We start from the raw sequence: 25497 nt of genomic DNA on the forward strand, positions 1-25497 counted from the left end.
CCAGCTCATAGACCTGTAGAACAGCTGCCCCCTGCTGGCCATTACACGAATAAAATACAGATTAAAAAAATACATTTGGTCTAGCGGTATAGCTCACCGCACCACCACTGTGTCATAGCCGGCACAAACATAAATAAAACTGACAAATCCTTAATCTTTGTCGAAATGTTCCTTTCACTCTGTTTGTCTGAAGCTCGTGCTGCTGGTGAAGGTTTGCTTGAAGTGAAAACAAGAGCAGACTGAGTCAGGCGGATGGAGTTAGTGCTTTATTATCACCGTAAAGCCTTTTATTAATCATGACACAGGAACATCAATCACTGAAACATATTTACAACTCAACATCAGCGATCCTGTCGTGTTTACTTCGTCTGTAAAGTGCAGCTCTGTCAACACGAGCCTTTCACTTGGTTACAGCAAAAACAAGAAAGCAATATCTCACCCCCACGTGTCCCAAAAAACTAAAATAAAAATAAAATCATCTTCAGTAACTGTTGATTTCGGCTTTTTAGAAACATCTTCACTACTTAAACCTCCCCACAAACGGAGAGGTGTGTCTGTGACCTCTTTCATCCCTACATGAAGAAAATGAAACTTAAAAAACAAAACAAATAATCATTGTGAATCACTCTGGAAATGAAATGCAAGTTAATGAATAAATGTGCGATGAACACAAAAGGCCCCAAACAACGACCCACGTATGCATGCCTGGTAAATATTAAGACATTAGAAGAAACGGACTCAGCAGGCAATGTGAAAGAAGATGGAGTCTGTTTTTTATGACACACAGGTGGTTATTGGTTTTTCAACACTGTATCAGAGGAGCTTAAAGTCTAGTGTTTTTCTTTTATGAAAACAGAAAGCCATGTTCTCCTTTCAGTTTGAGGGAACTTGAGGGAAATTTGTGCTTTTCTCACTTTTATTTATTTATTTATTTTTTTTAACAGATCTCCAACTTTGCAAATGTCAGACCAGCAATTCACACCCGGAACGGCCCCGAGAGAGGAGAGAAAAGCATCTTTGGCTCACTGACGTGGCCTTAAATCTTCATGGTTAATTGGTACGAGAGCTCATTAACGAGTGTTACTGTCATGCAAACTCTGCTTTCATTCACATGGGCTCCGACCCTTACAGCACGCTAACACACACATACAAACACTGCATACGAACAGCTTGAAATGCTGGAATACTGGACTGATTATGGCATGATATGGCTTAACTAATAAATACGGAAGAAAAAAAAAAAAGGTCAAATTCAGAATTTTTCCAAGTCTGGTTTAAATAGAAATATTTTTTTCTGGTTTAAATCAAATTTTCATATTTATGTTTATACTGGTTGTGCTTTTGCTGTAAAATCTGTACAAAAATACACTCCAATATTTAACACGAGCAAATACGAGGCTCCTGCATTTTAAGATTCAAATGGGCATCCTCCAAAGATGAAGTTTTTTTAGTGCAAAAAACAAATTTATTCATGCTGTTGAGGACTGTGGATTTAGCACTTCCTCTATCTTAAGCAGATACCTTTAGTAACCAGTATGATGAGTTCATGTGGCCGTGTTAACGTCATCACGAGTCACCATGTAAAATTAGCTCACAGCTGACTTCCTCACACTCAGCTGATTTTTTTTTTTTTTTTTAAAGGTAATATAACTTCTTCATATTTAATGAAGCCATGAAAATTTTTACCTTCATTCTACAGACCCTTACAGACCCTTTAAGTAAACTGAAATTTGGGGCTTCTTTAATTAGTCCACAATTCTGAAGCCTCATGTTTTCTTCAACACGGGTACGCATAAAAGGGCTGAAAAAACACATTTTAGCTCTGTTAAAAAAAAATGGCAACTAAATCAATTTTAGGCTTAAGTGTCAAATGCTCTAACTTTTATTAAGGTTTAATATTCTTTAATCTTCTTTAAGCATTTTTGAGCATCAATATCTGCTCCAGTTTCATGTTTCATATGATGTAGAGGAACAGAAACGAGCACCGGTACCCTGGATAGTTGATCGGTGCATTTGGGAAAAATTTCCACACACACCTTTTTCTTTAAAAAAAAGTTAAAATCTGAGCACAGATGTGGTCAGAAAGTACTGGGGCAGTTTCATATCCAGAGGCAAAATGAAAACATAACTTGATATGAACCACAAAGTGTGTACTAAATGTTTGGCAAATCAATATCACTAAGTGTACAAATTGTCTTTGTTCTGTGTTGATGCTTTTTTTCTTTATCCAATTAAATAAAATTTGGAGCGATTTGCACACAGTGGAAATTTGTTAGTCAGAGAAGGTCAATAAAGTTATTGCATAAAAAAAATCTGCTGTCTCAGACTGTATCCAGTGGAGCAACCGACTAATTTTTTTCATGGAACGAGCAAGACTTAAAAATAAAAATAAAAGTGGATTTTTCCTTTAATATTGGCACCTGAAAGTCAATGAAGTGGACCTTAGACCCATCTGGAGCTCAGCTTTGAACCAAGAGGAACAAAAGTTAAGTTGTATTCATGATAAGGAAAATAACAGGTGTAATTTAAGTGGTCTAAATTTTCTCAGCGGGTAACAATCACAACATAGGTCTCTCATGCCAGGGAGTCAAATCCAAAGGTGTCTGAATACAAAAACTAAAAAAACAAAACAAACAAAAAAAAAAAAACAACCCACCATCCTTCAAACTTTCAACCATCAAATATAAGCACAAAGTGAGCGCAGGTAGTTGAAAGTATGCTGGCTTTTTATCTTTAAAGGCAGTGGTCAAGTCAAACGTACACGTTTTTCTTCTATCCTGTATCAAATAGATCATTTTGGTGTATAATCCGTCATTTCTTGAATATAATGTAACTAATGTGAACTCACTTTGTGGTGCTCAAAGCAGCAATCTTCACTGTCAGCGAGCAAAGACCAAATCATGCAAAGACAAGAAAGTCCAAATACTTACAGGATGAATTTTTCCCTTTGAGTTACACATCTCTAAAGTTAATCTATTATTACTATTATTATTATCTATTATCTGCTATTCAAACTTTCTGTTTCTAAAGTGCAGCCAATCAGAAGAAAGCTGGCTTTTGTTAGTGGTTTTTGAAAGAGTGAGGCAGTCCCTGTCAGTGGAGGATTAAACCACTGTAGGAGGAATATGCAAGGTAACTAAGTAAGATTAAAATGATATTTGTGGGAAAAATACACCAAAAATCCCCAAAACAGACAAACAGACCAAAACTGACCATTATTCTCATTAAAGTGTAGCTTTGAATATGTCTATAGGTGAGGCATGCCAGAAAAAGAAACCAATAGCTACAGTGAAACGCTTAATCCAGGTCCAGTATAAGAGAAATAAAGATGATTCTGAACCGTGAATCACAACTCAAGTCCAAGATTAAAAACATGGAGCTGGGGTGGACTGTAAGATGTCCCTTTAGTGGGTCGATTTAAACTTTACTTAACAGTTATATTAACATTAGTGTCAATTGATCAGCATTAAGGGTCTAACTGTTGTTTACATATGTCTGTTTCCATAAAAAGAAAAATATACTTAACGTTATAAAGAATATAAGTTTTCCACCCCTGGTTTAAACAGCGTCTGAAAAATCTAGCCACATTTTTCTGCAGCTAAATAACATCTAACAATATTAATAAATTGAACACGGTGTTTGTAAAAACAGCTGGTTAGCAGTTACTAAAAATTAATTTTCTATTTATCAATTAATTGACTAATCAGTGAAGACCTACTGTGATGTGCTGAAATGAAGCCAGTGACTACATGGAAGGAAGGAAGGAATCCTTAAATGACCTTTTCAAAATAAGACTCAGGCTCTCTTTCTGTCTTCTGTTTGTGTTTCAGATCATCAGCTGACCTCTTTTTTTTTTCTTTTTTCTTTTTAAATCAACAACACTGATGGAGAAAGTGGATGAGGTGTCCTGTTGCCCTCTGGGACCTTCATCATGGGTAAAGAAATTATCACTTCCTCTCAAAGTGCACTCATGCAAGAGCCGGTACCGACAGACCCAGGTTCAATATTCTTCTCACATTTTGTTTTACGTCTTCTGTTTTTTGTTAGCTCTTCTTATAAAATAAACATAAAAACAGAAACTTAGAGGTTAATCTATATTCATGTCTCTTCTTGAAAGTGGAGCCGGTATAAAAGCAGCATTTTTTTTTTCCTTTGTTTTTTTTTTTTTTTTTTTTTTTTTTTTTAAACACACAGAATAAAACACGAGTCCTGGATGAGGCGTTTCCTCACCTACTTCCCTTCTCCCTTTTACAGTGAGGGTGCGTTAGATTTATCCTCCATTTCAGAGTGACAGGCCTCCATCACAAGCTTCAGAGTCCTGCACAGAGGAAGCACATGTTTTTCAGTTCCAGGCAGTCCGGGCAGGCGGATAGGTGGGCGGGTGGTGTTCCCCTCCTCTGATTCCTGAGCTGTGGTCTCGATTTTACCAGCTGGGACTCGCCTGGGAGGTAAAACATGCATCCTCTGAGTGTCGTTAAGCTTCAGACTCACCCTTCTTCTTCCCCTCCTCTCCAGCGTCACTGTCCTCTGACTGGCTGTTGCTAAGCACTAGGAACTGTCCGTCAGAGCCAGGCGGGTTGGCCGGGCGACTTGATGCAGCGATCAAGCGGCTCTGCTCCTCCAGATCCTGCAAGTCAGTCAAGAGAAGAAGAGAGCTTTTAATGGGGCAAACGTAAGACCTGGACTGAGAATGAGTGGAAAAAGACTTGAAAGACCTTCAAAAAAAGCACAGTGAACTATCAAGATGACATCTGACAACCGCCACAGTACCCTTAATGACAAATTTATGTGGTTTGACGACCAATACAAAAGAACCACTTCAAGGGTAACTCCGAGGGGTAAAGAGTTAAAATTGGCTCCATGGATGCAAACTACAAAGAAAAAAAAATGGTGGCTGAGACTTTTGCACAGCAGTGTAAATACATAATGTTTTCATTCATTTAAGTCAGACAAAGCAAAAATGTCTTTAAGTGATAAACCCCAAAGTCCAACAAACTCACAAACTAATCAATTAAAGTGGTGATGATGGGGTCATATCACATGTTTACATTGTATTACAGACTAAAAACACCCCCTGGCTGCTCGGCATACTCTGCACATTCGTTATAACACGGGAATAATGCAAGGTTTGTGTTGAAAGGTAAAAAAATCACCTTCTCGATCTGTCTTTGCTTGCTCAGTTCCTCCTTCTGTTTCTCTTTGGCCTTATCCTCCTCCTTTTTCTTCTCCACCGCTTTACGGTCCTGCATCACAAGAGCAACAATAAGAAAACAAGCGTAAACATCCACAGCAACACATGAATGACCCCCGGTTACAGTCTCACCATCTCCGAGTGCAAGGCGATCTGCTTGGCCAGACCAATGCTGTCACAGATCTGAAAAGCATTAAGAAGACAGACGATCAGACAGAAAGAAGGATGTGTTACACCACCAGCCAAACAGATAAACGGACACACAACCTTCTCTCCATCGTTGTTAGATTCAAAGATGTAGCAGATGGCTCGGCTGTCGCTCCGCCCGCTTGCCGACTGCAGAACAAAACCAAACAGCCTCTTGTTGTCCTGATGGGACGAACACTGCACCACAGTGGAGAGAGGGAACTGCAGCGAGACACAGCAGGATGCCAGTGAGTAAAGACAGAAGTGACACTTCAAATCTTAGAAACAAGACAAAACTGGAGAAACTGGGGTCACCGTACCCTGAGTCGCGTCACTTGTGTCTGAGGATCAATTAGCCTGAAAAATAAAAGACCTATTTTAATATAAGAGGATAATTGCAATTTATTTCAAGCTGGCATTTTATTTTATCTTTTGTTGAATGTGGTTCCTGTGGCTCATGCTTGCTTTGCAAAAATAAGTTAGTCACACAACAAACATCGGCTTCATCCAACACGCTCATAATGATCACTGCAGTTCCTACTTGAGGCAGTCGCAGGTGACCAGCAGGTGGGACTCGGTCATCCTGAAGATGTTGTGGATGGCTCTGGCAGCCAGGATCTGCCTCATGGTCTCAGAGATGACATCCACTGACTCGGCAGTCTTCACCTCCATGGAGCCCAGGAAGCGAACGATAAAGAGCTGGTGGAGGATCGAGTCTACGCAGCACAAAAAACAAAACATATTTCATGTATGGCTGTGGTTCCACTCGAGTTGCGTAAAAGCTGATTCTTTGGTGGTTTAAATGTACTTTTCTAATAATTAAATCACTTTAAATTATTTTAAACTGGTTGTAATTATGGATAATAATGGAAATAATAAAACCCATTATAATCGAAATAAACACGCAGTTTAAACCTTTTTTTTCTACATGAGTTATATCCTGGACACAATCTTGTCAGAATCCCAGTTATAACATTAACATGACCTCTGCATAGTCGTACATGTCATTTAGAAGATAAACAGGTACATAAATAAATAAATAAATAAAGATAAAATAGTCGAGACAGACAGACATGAGTACCTTCACTGTCTTCTGCTGTGCTCTCTCCTGACTCCCCAAATGGATTACTTCTCCTGCAGAGAAGCACATAAACACACAAAACAGTCATATTTTCATAGCCTCAGATATATCTGTCTTCACATTATTAGTTTAGTTAGCTTGCTTTTTGTTCTGTCATTGCGTGCTTCGCAGACCATGTAAACAGTAGATATAGGCAGAGCTGCTTGAACTCTTAATGTTCACAAGCACTGTCTGCAGCACATGCAGCACAGAACCTTCAAATCCGAGCAGATGGTGCTGCGCAGTCAGGCGGCATCGCCACGTTATGCTGCCGGCTAGTTTGTGAAACACATGCTGGAAAGTTAAACAGTGATTCATCATTTTCCCTGACAGACACGTACCTGCCGGACTGCGGTGCTGTTTTACTTTGTCCTGAGTTCTCCTCACTGACGGGGGAAATTATGTCAAACTGGATGGGTGTTTCTGGGGCAACCAGTGCATCTAGTGAGAGCACAGAAAGAGCAGGCGATGGCTCGGAGCCCACGGAGCTGATGCTGCTCGCTCGACCCGTTCGCCCCTTACTGGATGGGAGACAAAGAGAGAGAGCAATGGAATCTGGACCACCTGCGGCCCTACTTCAATAAATCATGGAAGCCGATAGCAGGTTGTGAGGGTGTTGGTAATCATTACTCTCACTTAAACCTAATTTTGAAAAAGTCTGAACCCTCAAACAGAGAGGACAGGTAGAAATACCCAGTCTAAAACTCAAACTAGATGACAACCCACTCACCCACACACACTCCTACCTGGTGGGTCTCATGCTCTCGTGTCTCTGCTGAAAGGACGGCGATGGTGTCACAGCTTCAAGAGCGGATTGGTTCACTCTGGCTGCAAGCTCCTGCCAACAAGAAGTAACTAGGAATTACTGTGAGCATCTGGTTTCTAATAGTGTATGTGCCAAGCTACTGTGATTTATTACTGAAGTCTGCTTGAAGTCTAGAAATTGTGCATTGGCGTACTGTTGCACAGTCACAAGAAACTTGTGGGAACACAGTTATTAGATCAGATCTTCATTACTAGTACCTCGTGCCAAATAGTCAAAGTAGTTTCCTCAGAAAATCTATAATCTCCCATGCAAAGAGTTTAAGGTCTTCTGCACTATCTCACAATATTGATGCTGATATTTTACAACACATACTTCCCTGACTAGACTACAACTAAAATAGCTGCCAAAGGTATACCACAGTGAACGGTAAGCAACATGACAGTCGATAGAAGAAGAAAGCAGACACAAACCTCTGCATTTTCACTCAGGTAGATCCTCCTTGAGATGTTGTTGATGGTGGAGATCCACTATTGGAGAGAGACAACATCAGAAAACAGCAGCAACCTCAAAGGAGGCTTCATAAAGTTAGAGAAGTATTTTACCTCCTCGCATTCCTTCCTGCTCTCCGCCTGCAGCGTCACCACTCTGACATAATAAAGAGAAGAAAATGATTTTTATTTTGACCTAAGAATTAGGGAAAAATGGGGCGGGGCTAGGCACATCTGAGAAGAGAGATATAAAAAAGGATCTCTCACTTTTTCCCATCGAAGGAAGTGACCTGAAAGCAGAATCGGCGGTCGTCACAGTCGACGGCCATGACGGAGGAGTTGTCAAGGTCTGTGACCAGCCCGCCCGCCACCTCTCCCCGGCCCTGTTGCATCAGGTTTCCACCCTGTGTAAAGAAGTACTGTCGCTCCCAGGATGATGACACTAGCCCAGTCTTACTGTGAGACAGCAAAGACACAAAAAGGATTTCACAGTGTTTACAGTAAGGGATCAAACCACCAACCTTCCAATAAGCAGAAGACCCCCTCTACCTCCTGAGCTACAGTCACCCCAAAAAGAGATGTACAATGTAAACACTGTTCTGGGTCTGTGGGTGAAACGGGATTAAAGCTCACTAAGAAATAAAACACTGAAGTCTTCCTGTGGCTTACTTCCGGATGTACAGGTAGCCCTGCTTCCTGGTCAGGTGGCGACACACAGGTGAGTGGGCGGGGTCGGGGTCACATGGTGCATAAAGGGCGTCACAAGCCCTCTCCATCTCCTGGATGGTCTGTTGCATCTGCCCCACCTCCTCCTCCATTTCCCGGCGTACACTATACATACATTCACATGTTCATTGTCACTCATTGCTAAAATCTTCATGTCTCCACGTTAATGAATTAACAGTTTGGGGATGAAGGAGTTCTTACTTCTGGACACTGGTTCCTATAGTTCCCAGGAACTCTTCCCACTGCTGGGTGAGATTTTCTGACCCCAGCTTAAAAAAACTGATCTGAGGAGAACAAAAACAGATTGGTCACTTCAGAGCTGACTTGAAATAAATGTGACTCGTCTAACAGTCACTTTCCTTTGCACTGGAGCACGGCAGCAGTCTGAGGTTTCTCTCTGCTACCAGTGAGCAATTTATGTTGTGTTAATTCACCTGTAGGACTCACATGTAGTTATCTGATATCAAATTTTCCAAAGGTGTAAGACCGTTCATTGAATATTTGATGACAAATTGTAGCATTGCATGATTAAAGCTACAAACAAATATTCATCTTACAGCATCTATTTTGCTATGACTGTGTACAAAACGGCAGCACAGTGGTTAGCACTGTTGCCTCACAGCAAGAAGGTCCTGAGTTCAATTCCACTGCTGCAGTCTTTCTGTGTGAAGTTTGCATGTTCTCCCCGTGTGGTGTGAGTGTGAATGGTCTATGTCATCACTATGTCTATGTGACCTGTCCAGGGTGTACCCTGCCTCTCGCCCTTAGACAGCTGAGATAAGCTCCTGAAAAGGATAAGCGGCAGAGAATGGATGGATGTTTACAAAATGCAGCAAAAACTAGCTTCTACAATGATTTCAGCAGTACTTAAATACCACACTATCCCATATTCAATACATTCACAGTTTTCTGCATCTTTTTACACTGTTTTGGTATTAAATCTCCTTTGGAGAAACTCTGTCTACCCCTTCTGGCAGTAAAGGCAAATCATGTTTGTTCTTGCCCTCATTCACCGGCTGTGGATGACATATCAGTTTTCAGAATTCCTAACTGAGTGAAGTTACCTGGAAGTGTGTGTGTGGTCGTCACAATAAGAGCTCACTCCTTAGTGCTTCCTTTGTTACCTCCTTTAGCAAAGGATACACTGAACCATTCTTCGTAAAAGTTAAAGAAACAAAATGAATACCTATGCCACATGTAAAATGCACTTTCTTTTAGTCCATATTTGGGGCATTTTTGTTTAAGACCCACATCAACAACATCCACCATCAGATTAAAAAGTCTGACTCTTAGAGCACCACAATCGTTTTCCTTTTCTTTAAATTTTCCTTCATATCCTTCTCTGAGCTCAAAGCGTTTTCCATCGAGTTTCTTTCCTGTTATAAACTATTCTTGGATGCTTCCAAGGTGTTTTAGACTACTTAACCTTTGTTGCTACAGGTCCTCTCCTATTCAAGCCTGATTACAATGTGTCACTACTAGTGCGCATGTGTGTGTGAATATCACCTGACATGAAACTGTGTGCTCCAAAATACACAGCTGGCACTGATAGTGCAAAAACTTCAATGAAATCAAACTTAATTTATTCACATAAAAGTTCAGCAGTCAGGCTTAAAATGTCTGTTGGAATTGTTTTGCATTACCAAAGAATTTCAAAGCTGTTTCCAAAATTCCCAGAATCAAGCAGGGGGATTAACATTTTGCCAAGTTAAAGATTTGATGTGTATTTCACACTGTTCTGGCTTTTTCTGGGGGAAAAGAATTTCGGACCCGAGTCAGATATGCAATCCAGTTAACGTCTGGTTAAGACCTAATGTTGGATTTTTGAGGTGCACTGGTCCCATCTCTCTCTCATCACCCCCAACCGGTTGCAGCAGATGGCCGCCCCTTCCTGAGCCTGATTTTCCTGAAGGTTATATATGTGAACTGAATTACTCTGCAGTAAAGGCGTGCACACCTGTGCCTGCATGTATCCCAGCAGCGGCTCCAGCAGAGCTGTCTTCTTCTTGTACTGCAGAGTGTTCAGAGAGCAGAAGTAGTGCATCATTGTCTGGTGTTGTTTCTTGCGGGACGTGTAGACATCCTCCACCACCTCCGCCCGTAACTGCAACACACGAGACTCTTATTTCAGTAAAAAGCCAGATAACATTATTCACTCGCATAATATCATTTGGTCTTGATAATCATCTAGGAAGCTGCTGCTTTGAGGAATGTGAAACTTGATGAGAGACTTTTTAAAACAACCCAACCCCATCTATCATTGCAGCTGCATTTCCACACAGTCATCACTTCCTGTAACTTTAATAAAAATGCTACTGAGGAGTTTTTGCTGTTGTTGTTTTTTTTTTTTTTAAAATACAGCAGATTCTGTGAAATTATTTTTATAGAAACCAAAATAGAGACCAAAAATTACAGATTTGCTGGTATGACCAAAAATTACTAATTTAATGAATAAACTTCAGTGATTTGGAAGTTTGAGGGAAAACAGAGGAAGCATTTAGGTCTTTCAGTTCCGAGTTCATACTAATATGTCTTTTTGACAAAGCACAATGAGTGTGCCGAACATGCAAAATATGAAAATTATCCACAGACTCCTGCAGCTGTATTTAAATCGTAAAAGCAGCTTCTTCTTATCAGCTCAGCCAACCAATCTAAACAAAGCTGCTAAGCTTCTATCCATCTAACTGTGGATGTTTTTACAGTTAAATAGAAAACTTTCCAGACTATGATTTACCATTTACGGACATGTAAAATAAAACCATTACCACGGAAGTCAATGTATAGTTTGAGGTATGAAGTCATAAATGGTAAACCTAAAAGCTGTTACCTTGTCGTTCTCCCTCCTTTTGGATAAGCGACTGTATCTGTTAATCGCCACGTCGTGATCTGCACACAGAGACACAGAAAAGATTTTTAATAGTAAAATATATCTTGCCCTTTTAATGGTTAGAAAACCTGAAACTGCCTGAAATGCACACTAAAAATACCTAAACAAACTAAATTTCACAATTGCAAGTAATTTAGCTTCTATTTGTACCATTTCAATAATTTTTCTTTTATATATGGGCCTAAAATTTAAGATCTAAAGTTAAGTATTTACTAGATCACAAAAGATTTAAATGAAAGCTGAGATGAAAGCACTGTGATATACAGAGTTCAACTGCTGTAGTGTTGTTTGGGGAGTGACATGAAGGTTTACTACACAACAGTATACTTTAATTCTATACAAAATATATCTGACTGACTGAAAACCAGTATGAAAAACAGTCTGGGGAATTTCTGTGAGGTAGGATAAAAACTTAGGCTTAATCTCATGTGTAGGCAACTTTTTTTCCCCTCCACAGGGCCATACTGCCAAGATCAAATGGAAACATGGTTAGAGGTTAAATGAAAGTACTAAATGTTAAATGAACATTTATATAAGTCTTGTCAACTGTATGATATGAACTGCTGCATTGCCTGAATTAAACAGCAGTAAAGTCTCGCTGCATTGACTGCCCAAGAATTATACTGCCTCTTACGCTAATTTTCAAACACCGCGGGTCAGAAACAGATGGCTTTATATTGCACATGTGTGATTTATCTAGACATAAAGTATATGTAGTACAAAAGTACTGAACCACACCTCTAAATGTTTGAATTCAGGAATTTTCTGTCCAATTTCCACAGATGTATAAAACTGTCTTTACAAACATTTGTGAAAGAATGGGTCATTCTAAAGAGCTCACTGCATTTGAGGATAGCAGTTTAATAGGAGCCACCTTAGCAACAAGTCAGTTTATGAAATTTCTTCCGTCCTAGATATGCTATTACCAGCTGTAAGTGGTATTATTACAAACAGGAAGTGTTTAAACCACAGCAAATTCGTCACTAAGTGGCAGACCACATAAAGTTACAGCGCGAGGTCGGCATGTGCTAAAAGGTAGAGCACGTAAAAGTCCCCATCACTCTGCAGAGATCCAAAACTCCTTTGTTATTAATATCAGCACAAAACCTATCTGCCAGAGGCTTCACGGGAAGGGCTTTCATGACTGGAGGTGCAATGCAAGCGTAATGTGTAGGTAATAAAGTGCACTGACTGTAGTTTATGAGGTACAGCTTACCATCACTGGCTATTTGGAAGACTTCTTTAAGAGTAAGGATCTCTGGAGAGACAAAAAAACTCACATTAGAGAGCAAAGTGCATCTGTTTATGTAGCAAGGGCTGCTGCTTCAGATTAATTCTACAACCATAAATATTAAATATTAATATTAAAAGTAAACAACTAACATAGCAATGCAGAAAATAATTTACATTATGTGTCACTGTTGATGGCAAAATAAAATTAGTAAACTGAAAATTGGCATTATGCATTATTAACGTCTCTAAAGCAGTTTCAAAACTGGGTGAAAGAGCTTAAAGTGTTTTCTACCCTTCAGGTCTCGCTCTTTAAACTGAGTAATGGGGAACATCATGGCATCAGCAAGCTGGGTCGACAAGACAGCATGACAGGAGCTGAGCTAGAAAGAGGAAGAGAAGGGGGAAGTTAAAATCCTAACCATGAATCAGATGAACAAACACAAATATAACACTAGTTTTTCTTATTCTTTTTATTTTGCACCAAATTTGCCTGTTTGGGACATCAAAACATGCAAACCTAACTCACTTCATCGATGACTTTTGCAAACTGTTGCAGGGTAGAACTCATCACCTCATCATCACCCCCAAGAGGAAAACGCTGCAAACAACGGCAACAATAAGGAAACATTACACAGCTGAGATTAACACATAGATTTCTGGATGTTATTAAAACCGCTAATATTTTCTATTATGGTAAAGAAAAAATCTGAATAATGCTGATCCAAAGCTGTTTCTAGAAGACAGGAATGGCCAGACCAAATTTCACAGAGGTGTGGTAAAGGCAGATGTGTGTGAAGTAACAGATAAGAGCAGAAGGCTCGTTGTTACAGGACTACGGTTAGGGTGATAAGTATAATGGATGGGGTTACAAGGCGGGCATTTAGTATTTTATTGCCCTTTTTAAGGGTCTATTGGTATAACGAAGATAGGCTGTTATAACAGCGAGGCTCTTATTATACTGTGTGGCCTGTGGCTTGTGTGATAAGACTGGGAAGCCACACCAAGCAGTGCCAAAACCTGCAGTTCTCCCAACTGACCACTTAATGCTGGCTCCAAAAATGTTTTTCAGAACAGTGACTTCCGAAAAAGCAGAGGGAAATGGAGGTAGCTTAAAAGAAATCTCAAAATCTCTGAGACCGCCCAAGTGGAAGCCTTCCGCCACTTGCCTACAACCTAGAAATTCTGTCCATAAACATATGAACAGAATCGGTGACAAAGGGCAGCCCTGGCAGAGTCCAGCGCCCACCAGGAACAAGTCTGACTTATTGCTGGCTATGCGGACCAAGCGCTTGCAACGGTTGTATAAGGATCGAATGGCCCGTAGCAGTGGGCCAGACAGCTTCTGGAGTATTTTGAATTGCATGAATCTTCCTTAGTTTCCAAAAATTAGTCAAATAGTGAGACACCACTGGAAGCCAAAAACAGTCCAAATTCTTTCAACTCCCAAACGATTCTCCAGAGAAGTGACTCCAATTATTGTCTAATGCTGATTTTTATCCTTACTACCATTTGTCTTCTATGCTTTGTATGGTGAGTTTGGGTTTTAAAAAGGCGCTTTATAATGTATTATTATAAAACAGGATTGATGAAGTTTAGCCAAGTTAGAAGTTAAAAGTGAGGTATCTCAGCCATGTGTGAAACAATCCATGCACAACACAAAGTTAGTCATTTATATGTTGCCGGCTGGCTATAAAAAAGTCCTGATCCTAAGCTTAATGTCCACACTAAGATCTCAGTTGGTTCAAGGGTGATTCATTTGTGAAGCTTTCGGATATTTAGTGTCCAGCACTTCTTTGTAATAATAATAAAAATAATAAAATAATCTAGTGTTTGAGTGTGTAGACTTGTGCTGCGGTTGGGGCAAATATAGCATTTCCTACCTGTTTGTCGTATTCTTTCAGCAGTCTGGAGGTCAGGTGTGTTGCCGCACTCAGCTCATTCTGGAAGACAAATCAGCAGCACTAAGAGCTGGACACACACTATCCAAATAGCAGCACATTATTGATTTTGTGTTTATGTGAGTGAGTGTATGTGTGTGCATGTGTACCTGTGCATCATAAATCCTCTGCATGGCCTGATACAGTTGTGTGCAGTAGTTGGAGATGGCTGCAGTGTCCTCCTCAAAAACTCCCAGCAGAGACCGTGTCTGCAAACCAAAACCATCAAAAACAAACAAACAAACATCATGCAGCTGATTTAACTACATGATCCGTTTATGAAACCATACTCAGCTTACTTGCCCCCAGATAATTTCCTATGCGAGTGCCAAAAACTTCACCTGCATACATTTCTGCAAATCAAACACCTGCACGCACTACTGCTGCTCTCAAGGTGTGTCTTAACACCCTGCTGGTCCCTGTCATTTTCAAGGCATTACTCACTGTGAGAAATAAATCACACTCTCAGGCTGTTTTCCTGAAAGCTGAATGGTTGCAACCTGTTGTGTGATTATCCTGAATGGATTTCACCTTGCTGTAAATCAGATTTTACTGCTGCGGTAACCTGGTTTCTCTCCAGCTCCCACTGTTAAATTACAAATATAACAGAGCTGACGCCTAATGTACACCGAGAGAGTTAATAACAGACTGGAGTGGATGAAGCATAAATCATTAGTTATATAGACTAAAAGATTTTGCAAAGACTGCAGAGTCATACCAGCAAATCTGAAAAGTTCCCACCCGACCCTGATAGAGTCAGCTGATTTTTTTCTATTCTATAACTTTAACATATCTAATAAGGTCATGCAAAACTTTATCTTCGTATTATGAATATGTCTGAGTTTCAGTCCATCAGAGTACAGGCATTCGTCAAAATTAGTTTCCCTTATTTTAATGCTCTTATAATTTCTTAGAAACATGAGATAGCCACATTACATTTTCAGGGTTGAAAAAAACAGTTATGCAAATTCTTTTGGCTCTTGCAAATGATTTCTGTGCTTGAGAGCAGCAAGAATTTCCCTGTGCTTTGAGAGCTGATACCCAGATTATCCTGACTGTTAACGTAAGTAAATCCTGGATATGTGCAGCTTCAAACCAAGTAAGTTTATACACTTTGACCACACCTCAATCCGTGATGTCACAGCAGGTGTTATTCCTAAGATTTTCAGGAAACAACATCACTGCTCGAGTTGTTTTTCTGTCCATCTGCAGCAGTGCAGTTGAAGCTTTGGGCACGGTGTGACACCAACAGAAATACAACACTGGTGTTTGACCAGATAACCACTACTGGGGAAAAGGGAGGAATGATTAGCGAAGTGGCTACGGAAGTTGCAGGTTAACCGTTGATTAATGTGCAAACCAGCAGTAAATCTGACATTTTAGGATCTGGCAGCTTGGCGAAAGCTTCCACCACCTGATCCATAAAGCAGTCAGTTCATGATCCCACTGCATAGCTGAAGTATCCCGCTTGAGAAGCTGTGGTTAGCTGTGCCGTTAGCGATTAGCATCATTCCGATGGATGTTGGCAAACAGTCTACAAAGACAGTTAGCCTAGCTATAGACGTGGCTAGAATTAGCTTTTAGCTGAAGCCCTCGGGGAGTAGAGCTGTTACCTGCGGGCTGTCCTCCAGCGTCTCCTCTATCGGTAGCTTCTCTATCCCGGGCATAGCTGCTGCAGGCGTGTTGATAATCTCTGAGAAACGCAAGACAAACACACAACAAATCGGTCCGACAACTCCCACTCAGGATTTCTGGGCTACACGGATTCACAACACCCCAAAACAGCTCCTCCCGGTTCCACATGCCACGCCCTCTACGGGGTTTTTGATTGGATAGAAGAAAATTAAGCCAATGTGATTGGCTTATTTTTTAAAAGAATATTCGCCATTTTGGCTCTAACCATCAGCTCAGTGATACAGGGATAGCGCGTACACGTCAGAGCCGTAATGGCGACTACTTCGGCGAGTTTCCTGTTGAGATATTTTTTAATCTTATTCAGAAATTTACTGACGCCACATTTTGTACAATATTTTAAAAACGGATAGTATTTTTGTAACAGATATTTAAATTTTGAAATGTTCAGCTTTGCAAAATTATTACCACAAACCATATAAAATGACCATGTTTACAAATATAATTGTTTGTTGAGAAATGATGATGATGATGATGATCAGAAAAATAAATCTTTTAGCTGCTCCTTTTAGGGGTTGCCACTGTGGATCATCTGCCTCCATCTCATCCTATCCTGGGCATCTTCAACCCTCTGCAGGTCCTCCATAACTACATCCATGAATCTTCTCTGTGCTCTTTCTCTTTTCCTCCAGCCTGGCAGCTCTGTATGCAACATCCTTTGTCCAATATATCCACTGTCCCTCCGCTGCACATATCAAAACTCTCTCAGACTTTCATCTCTAACTTTGTTTCCAAAACACTCTGAGTTGTCCCTCTCATACAATACTCATTCCTAAAAATGTCCATCCTGTTTACTCCTAATGAAAATCTTAACACCTGCAGGTCCTCCTCCTGTTTTTTTGTCAGTGCCACCATCTTCAAACCGTACATCATCGGTCTCATTACCTTCAAACCATTCACTCTTGCTGCTATCCATCTGCCAAAAATCACCCCAGACACTTGTCTCCACCTACTCCATGCCTGTCTTCTTCACCTCTCTTGTGCAGTCTCTGTACTTTGGACAGCTGACCCCAGATATTTCTGCATTTTTATTTTGTTATATACAAACAAAATTATAGCAAAGAGGAAAGAGAGTAGCAATTTGTTTATTTGGTAGTTCAATGAAAGGCTTCGGTTAGTTAAGAGTGAGAAAAAAAATATTTTGCTCATGTTTGCATTTTTGTCTTGTTATACAATATTTGAAATATAAAACAAACAAACAAAACACTACATTTTTGGAAATATTTGTGGGTATTTTCTTGTTTGTTTCTTTTGTACTAAAGTGGCCCTCCAATTAAATGACAGTGCCAGCATTGGCCCACAGCTCATTTAAGTTTGAGACCCCTGCTTTAGAGGTAGAGGTGCATTTGCCATGTCTCTTTTTGCTGTATAACCAGCCTCCCAGTAGTCCTGCCTACTTTCTTCAGCTCCCTTACTATCCCACTTTTTCTTTATATATACTGTATGTATGTATACTTATCCATGATATTAATATTAATATAAATCTGACCAAAATCATACTATAATACAATATACATAAAACATACAAAATATATAGATAAAGTAATAATAATGCAAAAAACTTTTATTATTAATTAATTAAAATGCTACAATGATAACAGGCAAGCTGAAGTCAGAAGGTTCCACCTCCCTCATCTACATTAGGCAGCATTAGGGGACCACGAGGGAACAAATTCTCCGCCAAGCTGTAGAATCCATGTAGCACGCAGCAGCTCAGGCCACTGCGGGACTCCGCAATGCCCGAGGTACTGTACCACCAACCAGCCTCCCCATCGTAGCGCTCCACAGAACACGTACCGTGATAGCCATCATATCCTCCGATCACAAAGAGCTGGTCATTCACAACTTCAATTCCAAAGTAGCTGCGGGGGTGACGCATAGATGGCAGGACGCGCCATCTGTTGGTGATAGGGTTGTAGGCCTCAACAATACGCAGTGGGGTGTACCCATTAATGGTGCCACCAACCTGGGAGTGGGAGAGTGGCATGAGTTCATAGTTTCAGAAGAAAGAAGTACCACTGAATAAAAAAAAACTATGAAATACAACTCTTTTGGACATTTTTTCCTCACTGCAATGCTGCTAGTGGCCACTAGGAAAAATTTGTTAGTAAGTCTGAATGACTTCTCTGTATTCACGTTCTAACCTTCAGCACTTTAAGGGACCTAACCCCAGTGACCAGAGTCTAAATGAAGCTCCTGAGAAAGAAACATGAAGTAAAGGAAGAAGAAGACATGCAACAGACAACAAAGCACCAGGATAGTTTTTAGATTTGACAACTACCGTGAGGGGACTGTGGATGATTTATGTCATGCAATCTATGCCCTATAATGCTAAAGTCGGATTCATGGTGGTATGTTTCTTTCAACTTGTGTAGGTGTTTGGCTATGCACAGTGCATGATTTTATGTATGCAATCTACATTAACTAAGCAATGAACTGCGAGCTGCGCCGAGGCTCAGTTTAAGAGAAATAACAATTATTTTAAACTGTGAATCTTGCAAAGTTACTCTAGAGTACAATAAAATTACTGTGGTACACTTACTGCATATATCCAGTTTTTGTAAGCAATAACCCCTAGGCCTCTTCGGCTGCACATCATGGGAGCAATTGTGGTCCACAGGTTGGTGTCTGGATTGTAGCATTCAGCTGTAGGGAGGCTATAAGTTTGATAGAAACCCCCACAGATATAAACCTGTAGAAAGGATTAAGAGAAATTAAGAGCAAATTATTATTCATGAAGCGCTAGCACCTCCAGTGGTGTAGAGGCAACACAGTTGTAGTTAAGACATTTGCTTGGCAAGTGAAAGGTTGCTGGTTTCATTCCAGCAGACACAAATTCCCTTTGAAGTTGTGACAGGAAGGGTATCAAGTGTAAAACTCAAAATCAAACCTGCGGTAAAAGGAAGCAGCTGAAAGGGAAAGTAGCTAGTTATCCATGAAGAGCTAATCAGAGTTTGGTAGGCAGGTTCAGGAATAAAGATATATTATGTAATAGCAGAAAACGAAATGGAATATGAACAATTACTGCATTTTTACAGGACATACAGCGAGAGGTTACAAATTCAAGGAAAAATAATTGGAAAACAGTTTAAGGGCATCTGTTATCTCTTTAATGGTGGCTTTGTTTGGGTCCACCTTGGAGAGAAGTGTCAAATCAATAGAATGGTGCTCTAAATGAAAGAATAATCTCTATTCTGATGGGAGTGGTTGCTTCTAGGATGATATTACACCACTCACTGAGCCTGAAAAGTCATTAAATTGTTCCTATAGTCTGGCTTAAAGAAACATGTTGTCAGGCTGAGCAATGAAGTGAAAACAACATAGTCACTGCTTTCATTCATGTCTCCTTGCACCTACCTTTCCATGCAGAACTGCGGCACTGGCTGCAGCTCGCTGTGCATTCATTCTTGCCACGATGGTCCACTGGTCAGTCTCAGGCTTGTAGCACTCAACACTGCTCAGGGAAATTTCTCCGTTGAAGCCTCCCATGGCGTAAATGCATCCATTCAGCACAACAACGCTGACATAGCACCGGGCATTGTACATGGGTGTCACAAGTTGCCATGTAGAGCTGCTGAGATGAAGTCTTTGCACAGTTTTCAAGTTAGTTTCATGGTTGCAGCCACCAATTAAGTAGACAAAGCCGTCCAGGGTAACGGCTCCGTGGTGAGCACGATGAATGTCACAGGCCACAGTGGCCCAGCTGTTGGTTCGGTAATCATATGCCTCATAGTTGCATCGTGCAGTGGAGCGATTTTTGCCTCCAGTGACCAATAAGATGGAAGAAGGCAGACGTGGCCGGCTCAGCAAGCTACTGTAAATGAATTGTGGACGTCTGTTGAGACCACAAGCTTGAAACACCTCCACTACTTCATTGATGATGGACATGCATTCAGCATTGTTCTTTATCATGGCATTGTTCATGACGCTGTTTTGGAAGTATTCAGAGGTCATCAAGGTGAGACGTACCTGGACAAATAAAGAATGAGGGGTTAAGGCAAAGGTGTCAGGCTAATTTTTAACTAAGTCACATGTAGCCTAATGTGATCTCATAATGACCTCAATGAAAAAAGTCACTCCTCTAATTTTTTTCTTGCTTTAAGTGTAAAAAAATACGAGTGCGTAATTTTATATCTCTTCTACATACAAAACACGTGTTTCGAAGTAAAAACTTTTGAGTTGGACCCTCTGTCAGGCCAATCATGGTGCCTGGACTACATGTTTGCCACCCTTGGGTGTTAGTATACATGTTACAATACATGTTTTATTAAGCTGACTACAGCTACAGTTGATTTGTGGTTAAGTTACCTTGGGCAGCAGCACAGAGATACTTCCTTGTCTTTGGTCAGGCATATGGTCAATCCACAAGAGGATGACTTCAAATGCTGTGTTTTCACATTTCACGTTGAGGTGATCGCTCTCAAGTACAGCGGCTAGCTGCTGCTCAGAGAGATCAAGCAGCTCCTCTGTGGTACCGATGATTTCTTCAAAGTGATGCAGGATGTAGAAGAAGGCCTTTTTTCTCAGTTCAGGGCAGTAGTAGAAGTCCACCAACTTCCAGATGCCAATGCAGTTCTCCGGAGACAGCTGGTTCTCCAGAAAGAAGCAGCAGGCCTGAATTATCCCCGGGACCAAGAACTGGTCTGCAGCTGCTAAAATGGGCACCACATTATCCTCTGTCAGAGGAACAGATTTGGTGTAGGCGTAATTGATGATGACGTCCATCATCTCAGATGAGATGCCAGGGATGGTGTACATCCGCTTCTCCGGAGTGGCCCAGGCTCCAGTGAAGAGAGTGCTGTGGGATTTAGAGGACATCAGGTTTTCAGGAAGTATATGTAGCACATAAATTACTTCTGGATCAAACAGGAAGCTGTTAATTTGGCATGAGTAAGAGGTTATTTACAGTAAAATTTATCTAGAGCTCAAACCCAACAATCTTCAGTGCACATTCATTCACTAATAATATGACCATATGCAGAGCAAGGGAACTGGGTAGCAATGCCCCCCTAAAATAATCCCATACCAATGCCATTGGACTAATGGACACAATTTTATAACATTAGTTTAGTACTAGATTATGCTTTAATATTTAAAAAAAAAGCTTACATTTAAGTAAATAACATTTTCTCCATCTGAAATATTAAAGTAACGTACACATGAATTAGTAACTGCAATCTAATATAATGTCTTGATGCATGCATCATCCAAGTAAGGAAATCCCAAAAAAGTTGATTCTGTTCATCTGGACATAGCGTTTTCAGTGGGAGAAACATTTCATCACTCATCCAAGTGACTTCTTCAGTGTAATAGTAAAATGTTTATGTTTGTGCAATATGAGAACCTTCACATTAGGTACCTTAAGTATATCTGAACACAAAAACTTTTTGTTTCTTTTCTTTACTCAGTGGAATTATCACTTACTTAAATATGTGAGGATATCCTGTAGTCAGACTAACAGCAGATTTAGAAATGTGATGGAATTCAAGTGCCCACAGATATATTAATGGTCACTTATTGTTCTGACCAAACTCCATTTCTAGCTGGTTCTTCAATGATACACAGATTTGCAACCCTACCAACAGGAGAAGGTGCGAAAGGTCGCGACAGGTCCTGACAGTTAAAAATGTACCAATCCTGGGAACTATTAAAGTATTGCACTCTGATGCATCTGCACACAATTAACCTCCAGTGAGTGTGTCGCCACTTCCAGGGTGGTTATTCTTGTAGGTGTGGTTACGCCAAAGTGGTGCACAAATAAAAATTTGTGATACATATTCAAAAATGCATTTTTTTTTTATAAAAGCTTTTTACACGTACACGTGACTGTGGGGTTTTTTTTGTTTGTTTTTTTTAATCTCAAAGGACCTCTAGATATTCACAAATGAAAAACTGAGTTTGTTTGGTTTTAGTTTGTTTTGGGGGTTAAAAGCAAATAATCAGGGAAAAAGTGCTCTTTGGCTTTGCATGAGTAAAATTTCAGGTGCCCCTTGATACATATTCAAAAATATATAATTATATATATCTGCTTTGAATAAATACTTTTTTCTTGATAAAATGGAAATTTAATTTGGTTAAAAATATCTTAAAAGGACATAAACTTAAAAGGACATAAACATCATAAACTGTTTATGCTGAATCTGAGTCTGCAGAGGGTACCAGTGATGTGGAAGACATCATGCCTTGTCCCTATTCCAAAGACGCTACGTCCCAGTGGCCCCCAGGATTACAGGCCCGTGGCACTGACCTCCCACATCATGAAGACCCTGGAAAGGCTCATCCTGGACCAGCTGCGACCCATTGTGAGACCACATCTGGATCCCCTTCAATTTGCCTATCAGCCTCGTCTCGGAACAGAGGACGCCATCATCTACCTGCTCAATCGTGTCTACACCCATCTGGACCAGCCGGCAAGCACTGTGAGGGTCATGTATTTTTACTTTTCCAGTGCTTTCAACACCATCAGGCCGACCCTCCTGGGTGATAAGTTGTCTCCATCATGGTTTTAAGGTAGACTTTTTGCAGTGCTGACTTCAAGTTTCAACATCCCATACTGTGTAATCTGTTGGACCAGGATTCTTTCCCATACCACATGCTGTAATACCACAACAAATACTCCCATTAATCGTAAGCCTTGAGGAACTTATGTTGTCACACATACCACAGTTGGTATAGTGAAGGCCAAACAACCAAGAAAGGCTGACCAAAACAAATTTCTAAATCAGGGGCCTCAAACTTGTGGCCTGCGGGCCACTTGTGGCTCGTATATTGACATGAAGAAATATAATGCAGTTTGGCCCTTGAAGTGATTTTTTTTTTGTTAGGGAGGATTTGTTTGTTGTTGAGTGCAATTTTTAAAATCTATTCTTTAAAAAGCAAATCATTATTTAATATGAAGGCAATATGAGCAGAGAATAGATACATGTTGAGGGATTGGCTGTGTTAGTTCAGTGAGAGAGTTTTTGTAAAGAAAACAATCTTCACTAGCAGTTGAACGCTAATGTGAATGCTTATGTCTGCATTTTTATTTTGTCCTGCCACATGTCTGGCTAGAAAGAGAGTACCAATTTGTTTATTTGGTAGTTTAATGAAAGACTTTAGTAACTTAAGAGTGAGAGAAAAACATTTCAGTTCACGTTTTCAGTTTTGTTTTGTTACACAATATTTCAAATTTAAAAAAACAAAACAAAACACAACATTTTCGGAAATATTTGTGGGTGTTTTCTTGTTTGTTTTTTTGCACTACTTGAACACTAAAGCGGCCATCCAGTGAGGTAACAGTGCCAACAGCTCATTTAAGTTTGAGACCCCTCTTCTAAATAGAAAGAAGGACTTGAAAATTGTGACTTAAACTGTATTTTGTATTAGTTTTCATAATCAGAGACATTATGTACCTTTGAATTTCGTTACTTACAGAGTTTTTTGCTGATACTTTGATCCTGCTGAGATAACCTACTCACCAAAAGTATGAGCTGCAGCTACTGAGGATGATCTTGTGGGCATCAAACATAACATTGTCCACTACGAGCACCACATCACACAGTTTTCCATCCAGATGGAATTTGTTCAGGGCTGTGCATACCGAGTCGCTCATCTTTTTCTCCATTTCTTTTCTGTGAAAATTTAAGCCTGTGCAAGTTTTCTGCTGTTCTGTCTTCTTCGACATGTCTATTGGTAACCAGGTCAGCTTAGTAAAGTAAATCTATGAAGAGATTTTTTTCAGTTGGAAGTGTGAGCCTGTGAGTTTTAGAATGTTACAATATGACATCACAGAAAATCATCAAAATGTGTTACATCGGTAACTAATTTACATACAGTGGCTTGCAAAAGCCTTGAACTTTTCCACATTTTGTCACATTACAGCCACAAACATGAATCAATTTTATTGGAATTCCACGTAAAAGACCAATATAAAGTGGTGTACACGTGAGAAGTGGAACGAAAATCATACATGATTCCAAACGTTTTTTTACAAATAAATAACTGAAAAGTGGGGTGTGCGTAATTATTCAGCCCCCTGAGTCAATACTTTGTAGAACCACCTTTTGCTGCAATTACAGCTGCCAGTCTTTTAGGGTATGTCTCTACTAGCTTTGCACATCTAGCGACTGAAATTCTTGCCCATTCTTCTTTGCAAAACAGGTCCAGCTCAGTCAGATTAGATGGACAGCGTTTGTGAACAGCAGTTTTCAGATCTTGCCACAGATTCTCGATTGGATTTAGACACCAGACAGGTCAGGGATAAAGTTATTGAGAAATTTAAAGCAGGCTTAGGCTACAAAAAGATTTCCCAAGCCTTGAACATCCCACGGAGCACTGTTCAAGCGATCATTCAGAAATGGAAGAAGTATGGCACAACTGTAAACCTACCAAGACAAGGCCATTGACCTAAACTCACACGCCGAACAAGGAGAGCGCTGATCAGAAATGCAGCCAAGAGGCCCATGGTGACTCTGGACGAGCTGCAGAGATCTACAGCTCAGGTGGGGGAATCTGTCCATAGGACAACTATTAGTCGTGCACTGCACAAAGTTGGCCTTTATGGAAGGGTGGCAAGAAGAAAGCCATTGTTAACAGAAAACCATAAGAAGTCCCGTTTGCAGTTTGCCACAAGCCACGTGGGGGACACAGCAAACATGTGGAAGAAGGTGCTCTGATCAGATGAGACCAAAATGGAACTTTTTGGCCAAAATGCAAAACGCTATGTGTGGCGGAAAACTAACACTGCACATCACTCTGAACACACCATCCCCACTGTCAAATATGGTGGTGGCAGCATCATGCTCTGGGGGTGCTTCTCTTCAGCAGGGACAGGGAAGCTGGTCAGAGTTGATGGGAAGATGGATGGAGCCAAATACAGGGCAATCTTGGAAGAAAACCTCTTGGAGTCTGCAAAAGACTTGAGACTGGGGCGGAGGTTCACCTTCCAGCAGGACAACGACCCTAAACATAAAGCCAGGGCAACAATGGAATGGTTTAAAACAAAACATATCCATGTGTTAGAATGGCCCAGTCAAAGTCCAGATCTAAATCCAATCGAAAATCTGTGGCAAGATCTGAAAACTGCTGTTCACAAACGCTGTCCATCTAATCTGACTGAGCTGGACCTGTTTTGCAAAGAATAATGGGCAAGGATTTCAGTCTCTAGATGTGCAAAGTTGGTAGAGATATACCCTAAAAGACTGGCAGCTGTAATTGCGGCAAAAGGTGGTTCTACAAAGTATTGACTCAGGGGGCTGAATAATTCCACACACCCCACTTTTCAGTTATT

General features: G+C 40.4%; 2 protein-coding genes across 3 annotated transcripts; both read right to left on the reverse strand.

Moving 5' to 3' along the window:
- Window positions 1-251: 251 nt before the first annotated feature.
- appl1 (adaptor protein, phosphotyrosine interaction, PH domain and leucine zipper containing 1) lies at window positions 252-16323 on the reverse strand. 2 transcript variants are annotated; one of them, XM_063473777.1, is made up of 23 exons: window positions 16148-16323; window positions 14645-14743; window positions 14478-14537; window positions 13124-13195; window positions 12890-12977; window positions 12581-12622; window positions 11305-11363; window positions 10435-10581; window positions 8679-8761; window positions 8421-8582; window positions 8019-8207; window positions 7866-7908; window positions 7734-7790; window positions 7244-7335; window positions 6839-7018; window positions 6459-6511; window positions 5919-6093; window positions 5698-5734; window positions 5459-5599; window positions 5324-5374; window positions 5154-5243; window positions 4492-4627; window positions 252-4318 (listed from the first exon to the last, which is right to left on the reverse strand). In XM_063473777.1, the coding sequence occupies exons 1-23, from the start codon at window positions 16199-16201 to the stop codon at window positions 4311-4313; spliced, it is 2118 nt and encodes a 705-aa protein (XP_063329847.1). In that variant the 5' UTR covers window positions 16202-16323; the 3' UTR covers window positions 252-4310. The 2 variants fall into 2 exon arrangements, with proteins under 2 accessions (XP_063329847.1, XP_063329844.1); XM_063473774.1 differs by having other exon boundaries at window positions 252-4627.
- A 1515-nt stretch (window positions 16324-17838) lies between these two features.
- LOC134627915 (kelch-like protein 10) lies at window positions 17839-23832 on the reverse strand. The gene is made up of 5 exons (XM_063474391.1): window positions 23687-23832; window positions 20535-21024; window positions 19584-20195; window positions 18769-18918; window positions 17839-18192 (listed from the first exon to the last, which is right to left on the reverse strand). The coding sequence occupies exons 1-5, from the start codon at window positions 23830-23832 to the stop codon at window positions 17839-17841; spliced, it is 1752 nt and encodes a 583-aa protein (XP_063330461.1).
- Window positions 23833-25497: the final 1665 nt, after the last annotated feature.

The sequence above is a fragment of the Pelmatolapia mariae genome, linkage group LG5, assembly GCF_036321145.2.
Source record: "Pelmatolapia mariae isolate MD_Pm_ZW linkage group LG5, Pm_UMD_F_2, whole genome shotgun sequence".
Classification (NCBI taxonomy): Eukaryota; Metazoa; Chordata; class Actinopteri; order Cichliformes; family Cichlidae; genus Pelmatolapia; species Pelmatolapia mariae.

Bases quoted from the DNA above. Each gene is read 5' to 3' on its own strand.
- appl1 (XM_063473774.1), bottom strand. From the start codon at position 16,201: ATGCCCGGGATAGAGAAGCTACCGATAGAGGAGACGCTGGAGGACAGC. The intron at 8,762-10,434 runs GTGTGCACGCCT...TGTTCTCCTCAG, and splicing joins TGGGATACATGCAGGCACAG to ATCAGTTTTTTTAAGCTGGG. The intron at 8,583-8,678 runs GTAAGAACTCCT...ATGTATGTATAG, and splicing joins ATAGGAACCAGTGTCCAGAA to TGTACGCCGGGAAATGGAGG.
- LOC134627915 (XM_063474391.1), bottom strand. From the start codon at position 23,832: ATGGAGAAAAAGATGAGCGACTCGGTATGCACAGCCCTGAACAAATTC. The intron at 21,025-23,686 runs GTGAGTAGGTTA...TAAATCCCACAG, and splicing joins AGCTGCAGCTCATACTTTTG to CACTCTCTTCACTGGAGCCT. The intron at 18,919-19,583 runs GTAGGTGCAAGG...TCCTTTCTACAG, and splicing joins CCGCAGTTCTGCATGGAAAG to GTTTATATCTGTGGGGGTTT.